This window comes from Aulonocara stuartgranti, assembly GCF_965226115.1.
Source record: "Aulonocara stuartgranti genome assembly, chromosome: 17".
In the NCBI taxonomy this organism is placed as follows: domain Eukaryota; kingdom Metazoa; phylum Chordata; class Actinopteri; order Cichliformes; family Cichlidae; genus Aulonocara; species Aulonocara stuartgranti.
In genome coordinates, this window is record NC_138953.1 from 2,789,586 (window position 1) to 2,803,099 (window position 13,514).

Sequence of the window (13,514 nt, forward strand, 5' to 3'; positions counted from 1 at the left end):
TAAACTGTCTGTCTATTTAAAGTTAATTGTTCCATCTGCTGAGTTTTAGTGTCATAAATGCCTCACAGGGGCCAAAGAGATCCATCGAGCGCTCACTCGGCTCACTTTTACTGCTGATATAAAAAGGCTTTGATAGCTACATGTTTGTATCCACAGATGGTATGTTTTCTAATTGCTACGCACTCAGCCCGATCTGACCCTGAGATCACACTTGATGTGTTAAATGTGTTGTCCAGCATTGAAACTCCAATTCATCGCAGATAAGAATCGAAACGCCAGGTTTTTTTTTTCCCTACATGTGCAGCCTGAATGTTAAGTCTGCACTGCCTCTGCTAGACATGTGAACCATTACATATATTTGGCTTTATCATACTGATTATCACATGGATCATATGTGACTGTTTAATACACAAATCAGTACAGTTTGCACCAACAGGAGTTGTGTTACAGATGAAGCGTCATCTGTCTACACTAGCATCGCTTGTTTCCATCTGCTGGGCCACTATGAATTTGAATTATTAGTGGCATCTGCACATTCCCAAATTGGTAAACTGAAGCCATCTGTAATTGTATTAACATTGGGATTCTTGTGTTAGTTTATTTCCTGCCCCTTTTGATTGTAGATTAGAAAAACAAAGCGTTTAAATCATTTTTTTTCCTTCTTTGACATCCTCACGATAAAATGGAGCTGTTAGAAATACAGACAAAGACTGTAAAGCTGGTCTGAATCATTTATTTTGTTTCAAGTCACACAGAAATGTTTGGCTCTGAACTACATCGTGTGTGCAGAGTTACAATGAAAGAACAGCAATGAGTTTCCAGCTGTTGCAGCTCCTAAAAGAACCGTGCAATAACCATTATTTTTAAAATCAGGACAAAGACAAACACTGTAAATGACACTATGGATAAGTCATTAAAAATATTGACATAAACGACACACCCACTGGTTAGAGTGGATTATCTGTACAGCCTTTGGCGTGACATAGCTAAGCTCTCCTGAATAACTCCTACTATTGGGTTGTCTGGGCCTCGTTCACTGACAACCTGAGAAAATCTGTTTTGAGGCAACAACGATGTTCTCTTAGCAACATGCCCCGTTAACTAAGGCACTAGTTTCCCTGTATAAACAAAGGAGGAAAAACACTTTACAGTACTCTGATACTTTTCCCAATCCAACTGTAGCACAGTCACTAGTATTCAAGTACCTGAGAGAATTGCCACATTGTCTTTCAGCACTCAGTAACAGTGGTTACACATAAGAATGCACATAGCACCAGCCGGGTACGTCTTCCTGACGAGAACACGAAACCACCCGTAAGCATCGAGAAATATAACAACTGTTCCTTCAGATACTTGTCTGGCTGTAAACGTTTAAGGCTTTAGTGATCATTTTCTTAATGTCTAGAATGGAAGGATTGTCCAACCACCGTCATTGTAAACCGGCGTTCAGCAGCTCACACGTGTCCTTTTACACCTGTTTTCGTGTATCTAAATCTGAATGGGCCGATTACTACAAAATTACGGGTACATTCTTCAAATACTTAGTGCTAAAAACTTAATGTTTCATTACAGACCCTGTAATCGACATATTTTCACTAAGATATAAATAGCAACTGGGCTACAACAAAGGGTGAAGAATTAGCAAGGGTGTAACGATTACAAAGCAAAACTCGAAACAGTGATCGAATCATCGGCGATGCCGTGTTGCATGCCCGTTTTCCTGTGCTGTGATACCCATGCAGAGAAGTTAATGCCTGAAGTGTGGCAGTGTGGTGAAAGCTGTAACATTAAAAGACTGTTTCTGGTTATTTGTCCCCTTTAAAATAATATTATGTATGTATGTATGTATGTATGTATGTATGAAAAGCATAAAATGAAATGTGCTTTTGGATAATCGTTACAGCCCTTGTAAATAGGTAGCTTGATCATTCTAGGAGGAAACATAAAATGCAGCTGTGACCGGCTCCCATCACAGGAGGGCACTGTTGCATTGGTAATACTGCCTTACTCTTAAACCTAACCTTGAGGACGTCTCGATAGTTTTGAGTGTCTGATTTCACAGTGTGACACCCCTTTAATAAAACTCAGTCAATTAGCAAAATATGAGACTCTCCAGGATTTACAAGAAAACATTCGATACTCTTGGAAAGTTCTTAATTTATCTTTAGAAACATAGCACCAAAGGTTTAAAACCATATTCTTTGTTTCATTTTCGGTTCACCGCCCTCAATTTTTAAGACGGCGCGTTCAACACAAGCTCCCGTCTCTTCAGCTGGTTGGATGGTGGCCAATGTCGAGTCTCCTCTGTGCTGATCCCCTTTTTCGGACAGCTGGCGCAGCACTGACTACACTTCCCAGAGTGCCCGGGGTCTGAAAGAAAGCCTTTGAAGAAGATGCTGGGGTTTCCTTGGGCGTATGTGGAGTCTGTAAAGAGACAGAATGCATTTAGGGAACATTTAGACAACCCAACGCATAAACAGCAGCCACTGCCAGCAGTAGATGCAAGCTCACTTGCTGAAAGGTCAGTGGAAGTCAGTAGACTGAATATTATCTAAGAAAATGGGTGGGTAGACGTGACTCTACACACTGAAAGTGAGAGTGGGATTAATGCATCATTACAACGTGGTCATTAACTTGTCCTATTGTTTATAACGTCGCGTGAATTTGCTGCCCAGTAACTCTATCAGAGCTAAACCAGCATCACTACACTGGTCTTTGCAGGCAGTAAAGTTCATTCCCATTTAACAAGCTGGAGATTAATCAGTCTTAACTGCTGTGACACAAAGTGTCCAGATGAGTAAATGAGGGTAAACCTTCCACAAAACAGATGCTGCACTTGCTCTCGTGTCAAGCTGTGTTGTGACATTTTCCAGTGCCTGATACGAGAAAGGTCATGTTTCATTATGAAGGCTAATTACATTGATGTATTTTAGGGCAGACAGCTGTGTGTGAGAGAGAGCAGGGTTACAGCAGTACAGTCAGTTCTTACCAGTGGTTCTGGCGTGTTGATGCTGATGGTCTGTCGTGGTCTCGAGGGAGAATGTGGCGTGCCAGCTGACGACCTGTAAAGCCCGCTCTGTTCTGGAGTGGACGGCGGTGGAACCGGCACCACACTATACGGCGCCCCCCCCACCATGAAGTGGGCAGGTGACATCATGGCAGGCAGACCAAAGCTCAGTTTTGTGTGAGCATCAGAGCCTTGCTGCTGTAGACTGCCGGCCACCAGGGGGTAATGGGAGAGGGCAGCAGATGGTACCAGGACATAGGGCAGTGCCAAGGTGGGAACACTGCTGGGAGGAAGTGCTAGACTGGCCGCTGGTTGTCCAGCTGAGAGCAGGAAGTTGAGGCCATTTAATCCTAGAAAAGAGGACAGGAGACCGATTAAAAGGTTTGAAGGATTTCTTTTTCTTCTTCTTCTTTTCTTTTTTTTTTTTTTTACAAAGCAAAGATAAATAAATAAAATTCAGTTCCCAAATCCTGGGAATAAAGCGCTCTGGATTTCCAGCACTGAAAGGACCTGCTGCAGGGAATATTCTCAGTAAAAGAGTGAAAGGGTGCAAATCATAGTGTCCCTCTACTATCACAACAAATCATAGTTAACATCTTGCTCTGCGTGCTGCTAAAACAGTGCATTACCTGCATTGTTGGGGACATAAAGGTAGTGCGACGGCTGAGCGTGCTCACTGCTGGTGTTGCCACCCCCACTCTCGCCGATCACCTGCTCTCTGCAGAGGCCTGCTGCTGCTGCACCAGCTTGCGAGCACTCTGCTGTTTCCCTGCAAGCTTCAGCTCGAGTCTGGAAAGAGCAGGAATGACATCTGATGTTACAGCCTTATGATCTGCATTTGTTACAGTCCTTAAAACTCAGACTATAACACGTCTCCCCTTCTAGTAACAAAGTCAAGTCATGTTCCTGGCTTACGGTTTATTTTCTCAGGCAACCTTTTAAAAAGACCAACCTAGCATGTGACACCGAACCATCCAGTTACTTTGATTTTATGTATCCTGATTAACTGCACCAGGTTTTCAAATGATCAATTATCTTATACTCTACTGAGATGAGAAGTCTTTAATTACACCACACAAGACTTATCCTGATCAGTGAGCATGGCACATTTTCCATTTTCAGTTTAACTGTCTGCCGTGGTGAATTACTAACAGGATTTTCTGACTGTCAGAATTACGGCACCGAACCGAATAATTAGCTTGGAGTTAGTTTTTAACTGGAACAAGAATAGCAATTAGCAGCAGAAATTAAAATCCACATCGCCACAGAATACCATCTCACCTTTTCACATTTCTCTAACGCAGAATTTCCCTTCTTTTTAAGTACCATCTCCTCCTCCTCTCTTTCTTCCTTCTTCCTCTTCGTTGCCTCCAACCTGGGTGAGGTGTGACCTTCAAGCATCTGGTTTGGCGTTTCTGGCGGTCTGTACAGCATGACCACGGAGGGTTGGGACAGGCTGGGCAAGTAGGCCAAGCAATGGGAAGACGGGGAAGCAACAAACAGGTGCTCCGGGTGGGGGAGTGGTGCCAGAAGGGTGGAGGACGGGGAAAGGGCAGTACTGCTGTTGTGCATGAGCCGAGTCTGCGGTGGTGTGCCGGGTCGGTTGCTGAAAAGGGGGGGGGGGGGAAGAAAAGTAAGCTATATTTCTCCTGCTACTTGTAGACTGAGTTTTTGCCAAGAATCTGATTGAGAAACATTTGTTTATGACTACAAGCATTAGATACTGCAGTGTTCGACTAAAGTGGAACACTGCTTCTCAAGCCTTAGCTTCTAAACATTTTGACCAAATTGTTCCTGATACAGAGGAACCACAGAAAGTTAAGTCACAAATCAGTCTCTTGCACACGTCAGTAGCCCCCTATCTATCTCAGATAGCAGGCTTACATGTGCTTAGGCTTAAAACTTTCCTTTTAGATAAAGCATATAGTTAAGCTGGATCAGGTGACCCCGAATCCTCCCTTAGTGACCCTGCAATAGGCCTAGGCTGCTGTGGACTTCCCATGATGCACTGATGTGTATTATGGGAAGCCCATGGGAAGATGTGTTGGTTATGATCAATGTGTTTTGTTTTGGTCCCATCTTCCTGCCATCACCCTCAAGTGCTCACAGCGGTTGGCTGCCCCTCGCTGGTTCTGCTGGTTTCTTCTTGTTAAAAGGGAGTTTTTCCTTCCCACTGTCACCATGAGCTTGCTCAAAGTGGGTTGTCTGACTATTGGGGTTTCTCTCCATTATTGTGAGGTCTTTACCGATATTAAGCGCCTTGAGGCAACTGTTCTGATTTGACGCTATATAAATAAAAGTAACTTAAATTGAAGGTGAAGGCATATTTGTAATGGAGCATGAGCTTTACGCACATGACTAGATATTTGAAGTTAAAGGGTAAAGTGTGCAGGATGCAGACATAACAAGATGAAATAAAGTTTTTTTCTTAAAACTTTGCTCTCGCATCAGAACACTTTTTTTTGTTAAATAGCATAACATTACAGGGTCCTGGCCATAACAAAGCCTCCAGTGGCAATGAGTGAGTAAATGACAAATAAGCAGGTTTCAGCAAACTGTACAAACTGTGCAGTTTTTTAAGCACAAGCTTTATGGTCCTGAATCCTGCTTTCCATGGTTTGAAATGCAGGTAAAAAAATTCCTGACCTGATCAAAAGGTTACTGTGTTAGAGCTGGGTCTGTGTGCCCCTACAATATCTCAGCTGAAACGCAGACTTGAAACTGGCCACAGGCATAAACTTCTAGCTCTCATCCTGTGGGCTACCACTGCCCCCGGTGCACTTTTGCCTAACTTCATTTTTAAAATATTCCTTTTCAACACACACTTCCATGTCTTATTATCTTACTCCCCCACAAAACACTTAACAGCCACAGCCTTGAGGCAGCTGTGGTTTGGCCACGAGTAGTTTAGTTAATAATAGGAAACAACATGAACTACTGTGTACTCCATGTATGCCGCCAACTTATACACTCATAGGAGACAAAAACTATTAATGTCCACAGAGTCAGCTCCTGTTACATGTAGCCTTGAGCGAAACACATCAGCCAAATCAAACACTGGCACTGAATGTAAAACATAACGAATAAGAGATGGTTGCAAAATAGACTCTGTAAGGGAGAGGGCAGCATCTTTTAACCTGACAACAGAGATGACTTTGAATGTGTCATGTATAAAACTCAAACAAAAAACTTTTGGTTTAATAGTAACACTTCAGATGGAGAAAGCTGATCTTTGAGATGACCCAAGTATCTGTGTGTTAGCGTTTACTCACTCAGCATTACTTCCAAACTGCAGCTGACACGCTGCACTGTTGCTTGTAGTCCTTCTGGAATAATCCACAGGCTGGTTTTGCAGGGCTGCAGCATAGAGACAACAAACAGACAGGATATTGAAAAAGCTCTATGCCAGTGGTTCTTAACCTTGTTGGAGGTACCGAACCCCACCAGCTTCATATGCGCATTCACTGAACCCCTCTTTAGTGAAAAATAAAATGTGATTTTTTTACTGGTGCACAAAATGAGCCATGCATGTCATGGCGAAGGCTCTGCCGAACCCCTGAGACCGACTCACCGAACCCCTAGGGTTCGATCGAACCCAGGTTAAGAACCACTGCTCTATGCTGTTCCGCAGAGTCAAAGCGCACGACTTGCAGATTTAAAAAAAGGCTCGGGGACGCTTGGCCGTCTCCCGCCACCCGATTGGAAACAAACAACTCCCCCAAAAATAAAATCTCTTACCGGTTACTTCACGTCTCGGGCTGCTGGGTGCGGAGCTGACCTGCCGCTGGACTGCAACAGATGTTGGCGTGATGCTGAAGGAGGCATGACGTGCCATTTTTGCTTTTCTGAGCTCCTGTCCTGGCTGTGCAGACTCAGATGAAGCGATGGCTGCTACATTCAAAGTGTTTCCTACAGGTAGATGGATGACGACTGATTTAGGGTAAGAGCAATGATGACAAACGCAGTTCTTAGATTGACAAAGGTCTGGACTGTCTTATATTTTCAAGTTACTCTAGCAGAGTTCACTGAAGTCATCTTTAACTCTCACCAGCATTCACAGAGCTGCTGAATTCAACCGGGCCGAGCCACTTGAAGGCCGGCTTTCTGCCCCTCTCCTCTCTGACATGAACCTTCTTTATGAGGCTGAGGCTGGTCAGCACGTTGGCAATATCATACAGACGCCGCACCTTAGCTGGAGATCACACAGACACAGTGTTTAGTTTGGTGAAATACTGTTTCCTGGAATCTATACACGTCACTATACACGTTGCAGCACTTCTGGATTTCTTACTTTTGTACTTGCTGTGACTTGATGAGTCCTGACTCTCCTCGATGAGGACCTTTGCTGCTGCATCCAGGGTAACAGTCTGAGTTTTGGACACCAGGAAAAGCATGACAAACTTCTGGCTCATGATGCGCAGAGATTTGTCTTTCCTGTTGCTACCGGCTGCAAAGACAAGCAGAAGAAACGGACAGTGTAAAAAGCTACTGCTTTCTTAATTAGCAGTGAAAATCAGCCCACTAAAAACCAGTGAATCGTATGTTTAATTACATTTTATTCATTAATAACAGGCACCAAAACTCCAAACAGAAATTCAAAGTACTTGTCAACATAAACTTGTTTCTTCTGTACATCCTCAGTCTGAATGAAAACATTTCAGAGACGTGAAATCAAACCTGAAACCTCAGTACAACTTTTACAAACTAGATCTTTATTAGAATCCAGCCACATTATAAGTCTGCAAACGTACAACCTCTTAATGACAAGCTGTGAGCAGACAGAGGCAGCGTCGCTACGGTAACCAGGCTTGAATCCATTCCTGTGGGTTTAAGGCCTTATTCAGCTTTAGTGTTAAGCATTTGCCCGTGAAAATAAGCCTACACCTAAACTGTTACATGCAGGCAACTGAAGTGATACTTAGTCTAATGAAGACTACGGTTAACGTCTAATCTTTATTTGGAGCCAATATGGAAGAAAAGGCACACTCTCCTTATAGTGTTCATTTTAAACACTCAAAACTCTTCATCTCCAGTCTTATTTTTCAGTTTATTACCGCTTCCAGCATCTCCTTCCCCCCCGTCATCCTCTCGGCCCGGTCCGGTCTCCCTGGCCTCGTTGGCCTGCTCCATCTGGAGGTGGTAGCCCTGCTGTCGGCCCTCACACTGCAGCTCCTCCAGGGTGGCTTCCAGCCGCTGACGACCGTACCAGGTGTAGCTGTTTTTGGCTATCCGCCCCACAATCGTCAGGGACTCCAACACATTCACGATGTCGTAGATCCGCCGCCGTTCCACCCCTGACAGGATTACAGCAACATTTCTCTAAAACGTGCACGATTTGAGCAGCAGTCATTCCCAAATTCAATAGCAGTGTTTTCCTGGCCCCATGAAGAGTTTACAGTGAGACAAATTGTAGTCATCTCCTTCTCCTGTGTCCAACTGCTGCTGCTGCTCTCAAATTACTGGTTCTTACCCAGATTGGCTGCCACTTCATCCAGCGAGATCCAGATGGGGCTGTGAAGCGGTGGGTAATCAGGATAAAGGGCAAGGAACTTCTGGCAAAGCAGACCCAGACTTTTCTGCTTTCTGCTCGGCTTTTTCTCTGCATCGTCCTCTTCATCAGCGGCTTCAAACTGGACAGAGATCAATGCCGTTGTCTTTTGGATTAGTCAACCAATCCAACAATCCACAGCTTAAATGACTAGTCTTTAAACAGGACTTCAATAAAATATATTTTTCGGAGAATATTAATTTAAACTACAACACAATAAATCCAATCTGTGTTAAAATGTCCTTTTAAAACAAACAAACAAAAACAAAACACCACACCTGACAAGAATCTTCCACCTCTGGATCCTCCACCACATTATCTGGGCTCGCTGGCTGGTCTTTATCATTCTCTATTGGTCTAAACAGCACCTTTTTCATCTCTCTGTCCCGGATGTCTGGGCTCGCCGCGCTGATCAGCATCTTCAGGTTAGCCGTTGGTGTCCAGGGTTCGGTCAGAGACGTGTGTTTGATGGGGGTAATGTGGGCGAGCTCAGAGGGAGCACCTTTTCTGTTGATCAGCAAAGTAGGAAGGGTGGACTCTGCAGATTTTAGCGGTGTTGATTTTCTCTTCTCTGCACACATGTTCTCCTGTGATGGAGACAGTTATGTGATCGAATTAGTGCAGGTTTGCCTTAATAAAGGCTCAAATATCCTCTCATACAGAATGAATTGCAAAGGGGTCATTTTATAGCAAAGAATGATGAAAGAAAAACATGTAATCCTGGTTGAATTTATTCATACCAACTCATCCACTATATAAACACACATCTCCAAAGATCCGAATAAGCCATCCATATGCTGAATCTGAGACCGGAGGCCTGCTCCTGAATCTGGAGGAATCAAGCAACTCACACTGATTTGTACAACCCTCAAGATCTTATTTAGCACTGTAGCCCACAGCCCTTGCTGCTGAAAGCCAAAAGCAATAAGCTCTCACGTGACTGAACACAGCGCTCTGATTGCGCTGATTTCAAAGCTTTCTTTCAGATGAATCTTATAAAACCTGCCTCACCTGATTTAAAGCAGGGTGCCACCTTAGCCTACCTTTTGTTCCCCGCGAGCCCCATCCTCCTCCTCCGGCACCACCGTTGAACTCTTCCTTGGACTTGAGAGGTCTTTCAGTGCGAGGCATTGAACCTCCATCTGGGAAAAATGCGTTCCAAAGTAAAGACAAATATTGAGAATGGGAATTGTAAAGTTACACTTAAAAGTAAACCCAGATCCGTGGTCAGCTGAATTTGGCGCAAAGAGCATCGGCTAACTAGCCTTCATAAAGCTAACTGCGCTGCTCTTCCTCAACCCTGTAACTTTACAGCTGAAGTGCCGCATTAACTTTTTAGCTGACAGTAATTAGTTTACAGCTACAGGTATTAATATACAACGTTAGTAGAATGTTATTTCTAAGTTGCAACACGAGTTGCGGCCGTAAATTATTTTATGCAAATGGTCCACAGCTTTAGCCGTTGCTGAGCCTGTGAATAGAGGTAAATGCGTTTCTGATGGATGTTATAAGTCAGTAAGACTTAGCATTAATTAGTTACCTAGCCAGGGACACTGTTATAGCTGTGTTGCAGAAACCCTCCGGAGGGAAATCACCACTCTTTACCTTCGCTGTTGAATGAATGAAATCGTCAAGTGTGGCTCTGCGTCCCCGTTTTACACACTTGTCAGGGCGCCGCTCCTTCAGACCGACATAGCAGTTTATTTCCCTCTTCAGAAAGAAGCAGGCAGTCCTTCTCAAATCCTTTCTTCAGACTCCTGTTCAGCTATACTACTCCTTGGAGAATCCAACATCACCCGCTCAAGCTTGTTTTCTGGCGCTCTCCTACAGCTGGGTCACTCAGCCAATCAGCGGTCAGCTGACTGACTCCGTCATACGGCTCCAGCCACTCAGTGCTATTGTACTCGGGTGCGCGCCTCAGATAATACCAATGAGGGACCGGACGTCCACGCCTCCAGATCTGTGTTGGCGGGGCAACCGGCGCGTTTATGTTCACGAAGATGGTCATAAGAAGATGTCTCACTCTAGTGATTTTATTTTCCTACATGGAACCTGACGTTCTGGCTGATTAAATTTGAAGGTGTTTGATGTATTCTAAAAGTTTTTGTTAGGTTTTTAATTAAAAGAATTTACACGACTCGAAGTCTAGACAGCGAGTAAATTTGATGGGGAAAGTACAAAAGAACAACAACAATAATAATAATAACAATAAAAAGCCCAGCCTTCTCACTACAGTGTGGAAATTCGTGGGTACCCTGTGCTCATGGTTTGCGATTTCTTTAGTAAGTATTTGGTAATACCTAAAATTTATTTAAAATAAAAACTGACATTTATTTCAGAGCCTGTTCCTTTTAGGCATACTGTGAGTAGCCGACACTTGAGAGGTCAAGGAGTTACCTCTATAGACGATCTTTGTTTCTCAGCTGAGAAGTTTGGCTTGTCTGCGTCTTCTCCCACGGTCCTAGCAGCGGCAAGTAGAACTTTTTTTGCGCCTACAAAGGCGCTTTTAATATGTTCAGCTTAATCACTCCGGCGCTAGTCTCTGTGGACGGCTGTAATTAGCTGATCAGCTGCTGAAACAGACAGATGGGAGGCGGCGGAAGGGGGAGGAGCGCGAGTGGCGCTAACAGTACCTGGGCCATAGCGGGAAAAGCGGCGGTGGGAAAGTGGGCTCACTTTCTAGCAGCCGGGATCCCGCCCTGTATGCAAACTGGTATGCAAACTGGCAGAGGACGAGCTCTCAGTCACGAACCCCAAATGCTTGCATAATAGCCCCCAATACACACAGCATGCCGCCAGCTCCCAGTCAGATGTGAGCTACAGCAGAAAACGTGTAACCTCAAAGGTGTTTATGTCAAAGCGTGCCTGTATTTCAAGACTGTAGGGTTGCTAAATTTGAGTTATGTCTATCACAGAAAAGGTCAATGACAGTGGCTTGCAAATAATGACTGTAGCAGACTGCTTTTCTCAAGTTTGAAGAGATGAAGAGATAAAACAAATAATTTAATTACTAAACTACATGGTACATCTGGGGACAAAAATGTCGGTGTCCAATAATTTTGCTGGATTTCTAGTGCAGTGCAAGAATTTGTGCTTTTTATGCATCAATTTACAATTTGTTTTCTCGCTTTTTAAGGGAAAACATAAACCAGGTAACAATTCAAATGAATGTAACATATCGATCTCAGGCATTCTGTGGTTTCTCAAATAGTTGTTAGTTACTACTTTCACTGTCACTCACAGACAGCATGCTGTCACCAAAAAACAAAGAAGAAAATCTTGCTGTCATTCAAATTCACGTCATTCATGCATAAAAACTCGCTTTTCCTCCCCCGAGAGGCTCTAGGGCAGAGATTATATCTCTTGGGTTGGCTTGTTAACACACTGGTGTTCCCCCTAAAAAGCTGGATGAAGTGGCTGGGGAGAGGGAGGTCTGGGTGTTTCTGCTTAGACTGCTAACTCCTATCACAGGGACCTGGGTAAACTTCAGATAATGGACGGATGGATAGTTACTTGTGACAAAATGACTACTGCACACTCTGTTAATCATTTTCTTTGCAAAATGACACAACGATGATTACCTTTATTTATCCTGGTGCTACTCTGATAAACCTATTCCCTCATTTTGACTGTAGCAATGAATTGAAGGCCAACAGTAAAAAAAGCAACCAGTGTTTCTAACTGATCCAGTTGCATTCAAGCCTTTTGTTCTGCTGGTGTTTGGCTTGATTTGAGGTCAGCAAGTTCAGGCATGTTCTGTGGTGGTTGTTAATGCAATATAGTCAGAGAATTGTTTAAATTCAGTAAACGAAACAGCCCCACTCAGGACAGCATATACATTTACTATGGGAACACAGTAACCATTAGACTGAGAGTAAACAACAGGCTAGTGGTGGAGATTTCCTTTAAAGCTCAAAGGTAAAATCCGTTCTGTCGGACTCCCTCCACTTCTATCTGTTTCTGCCCTTTATTACCTTCCTCTGACTTGTTGTCACTCTGACAGACTTGTTTTCTTGTCCCAGCTTTGCTGCTCTGACCTTTTATTAAACTACTCCCCTGGAAAACTTGTTACAGTTCACACTGATCTCAGTAAAGACATCTGACACTGGCATTTAGGAAAGGTTTCAGACATAATCCTAAAAAAGCATCACCAGTAAACACACAAGAAATAATTTTGGAGAATGTTACTAATAATGGAGGGAATCACAACCTGACATGACAGGAACAACATACAGTCATGTGAAAAAAATGTTTTCACAGCATTCTGCAGTCCTGTGATAAACTAAGTACAGCTTGTTATTTAATAGCTCGTAGAACCACATTTAGCAGCAATAACCTGAAGTAACTGTTTTCTGTATGACTCTATCGGTCTCTTCAACGAGGTTTGTAGGTGTCCGTTTGTGTTCAGCTCTCTTAGACTTTGACTGGATTATTGCTTCCCCTTAATTCTTTTCTTTTTCTGACATTCTGTTTTAGGTTTGCTGCTATGCTTGGAGTCATTGTCCCGCAGCATGACCCAGTTTCAGCCAAGCTTTGGCTTCACATTTGACTCTAGAATACTTTTTAATAAAGAGCAGTTTGCGATTGATGTAATGACTTCACAGTGTCCTGTTCCTGTGGCTGTAAAACAAGCCTGAATCCTCCCTTAGTTATGCTACTATAGGTCTAAGCTGCTGTTCCCATGGTGCATGACGAGTGTTTCTTCTTCACTCACCTTTTTTCACACACTGTTTTTATACACCACTCTGCATTCATTCATTAGTTATTATTAATCTCTGGCTGTCTTCCACAGCATGTCTCTTTCCTGTCTTTCTCACCTCAACCCCAGCTGGTTGTGGCAGATGGCCGCCCCTCCCTGAGCCTGGTTCTCCCAGAGGTTTCTTCTTTTTATAAGGGAGTTTTCTCTTCCCACTCTCACCAGTGCTTGCCCATCAGATGATTGGGGTTTTCTCTATTTTC

The 13,514-nt window shown here is 43.6% G+C and overlaps 1 protein-coding gene across 3 annotated transcripts; it reads right to left on the reverse strand.

Annotated features, from left to right (window-relative positions):
• Positions 1 to 727: 727 nt before the first annotated feature.
• e2f7 (E2F transcription factor 7) lies at positions 728 to 11,205 on the reverse strand. Of its 3 annotated transcripts, none has more exons than XM_082510674.1 (13): positions 10,953 to 11,205; positions 9,599 to 9,697; positions 8,834 to 9,142; positions 8,478 to 8,637; positions 8,062 to 8,301; positions 7,299 to 7,454; positions 7,056 to 7,199; positions 6,746 to 6,916; positions 6,280 to 6,364; positions 4,289 to 4,613; positions 3,637 to 3,796; positions 2,990 to 3,357; positions 728 to 2,424 (listed from the first exon to the last, which is right to left on the reverse strand). In XM_082510674.1, the coding sequence occupies exons 2-13, from the start codon at positions 9,695 to 9,697 to the stop codon at positions 2,269 to 2,271; spliced, it is 2,373 nt and encodes a 790-aa protein (XP_082366800.1). In that variant the 5' UTR covers positions 10,953 to 11,205; the 3' UTR covers positions 728 to 2,268. The 3 variants fall into 3 exon arrangements, with proteins under 3 accessions (XP_082366800.1, XP_082366798.1, XP_082366799.1); XM_082510672.1 differs by lacking the exon at positions 10,953 to 11,205 and adding an exon at positions 10,161 to 10,456; XM_082510673.1 differs by lacking the exon at positions 10,953 to 11,205 and adding an exon at positions 10,096 to 10,178.
• Between the last annotated feature and the right edge of the window lie 2,309 nt (positions 11,206 to 13,514).

Coding starts and splice junctions, on each gene's coding strand:
- e2f7 (XM_082510674.1), bottom strand. CDS start 9,697: ATGGAGGTTCAATGCCTCGCACTGAAAGACCTCTCAAGTCCAAGGAAG. Junction 9,143..9,598: donor GGGCTCGCGGGGAACAAAAG/GTAGGCTAAGGT, acceptor TCTCCATCACAG/GAGAACATGTGTGCAGAGAA. Junction 6,365..6,745: donor CCCGAGACGTGAAGTAACCG/GTAAGAGATTTT, acceptor TCTATGCTGCAG/CCCTGCAAAACCAGCCTGTG.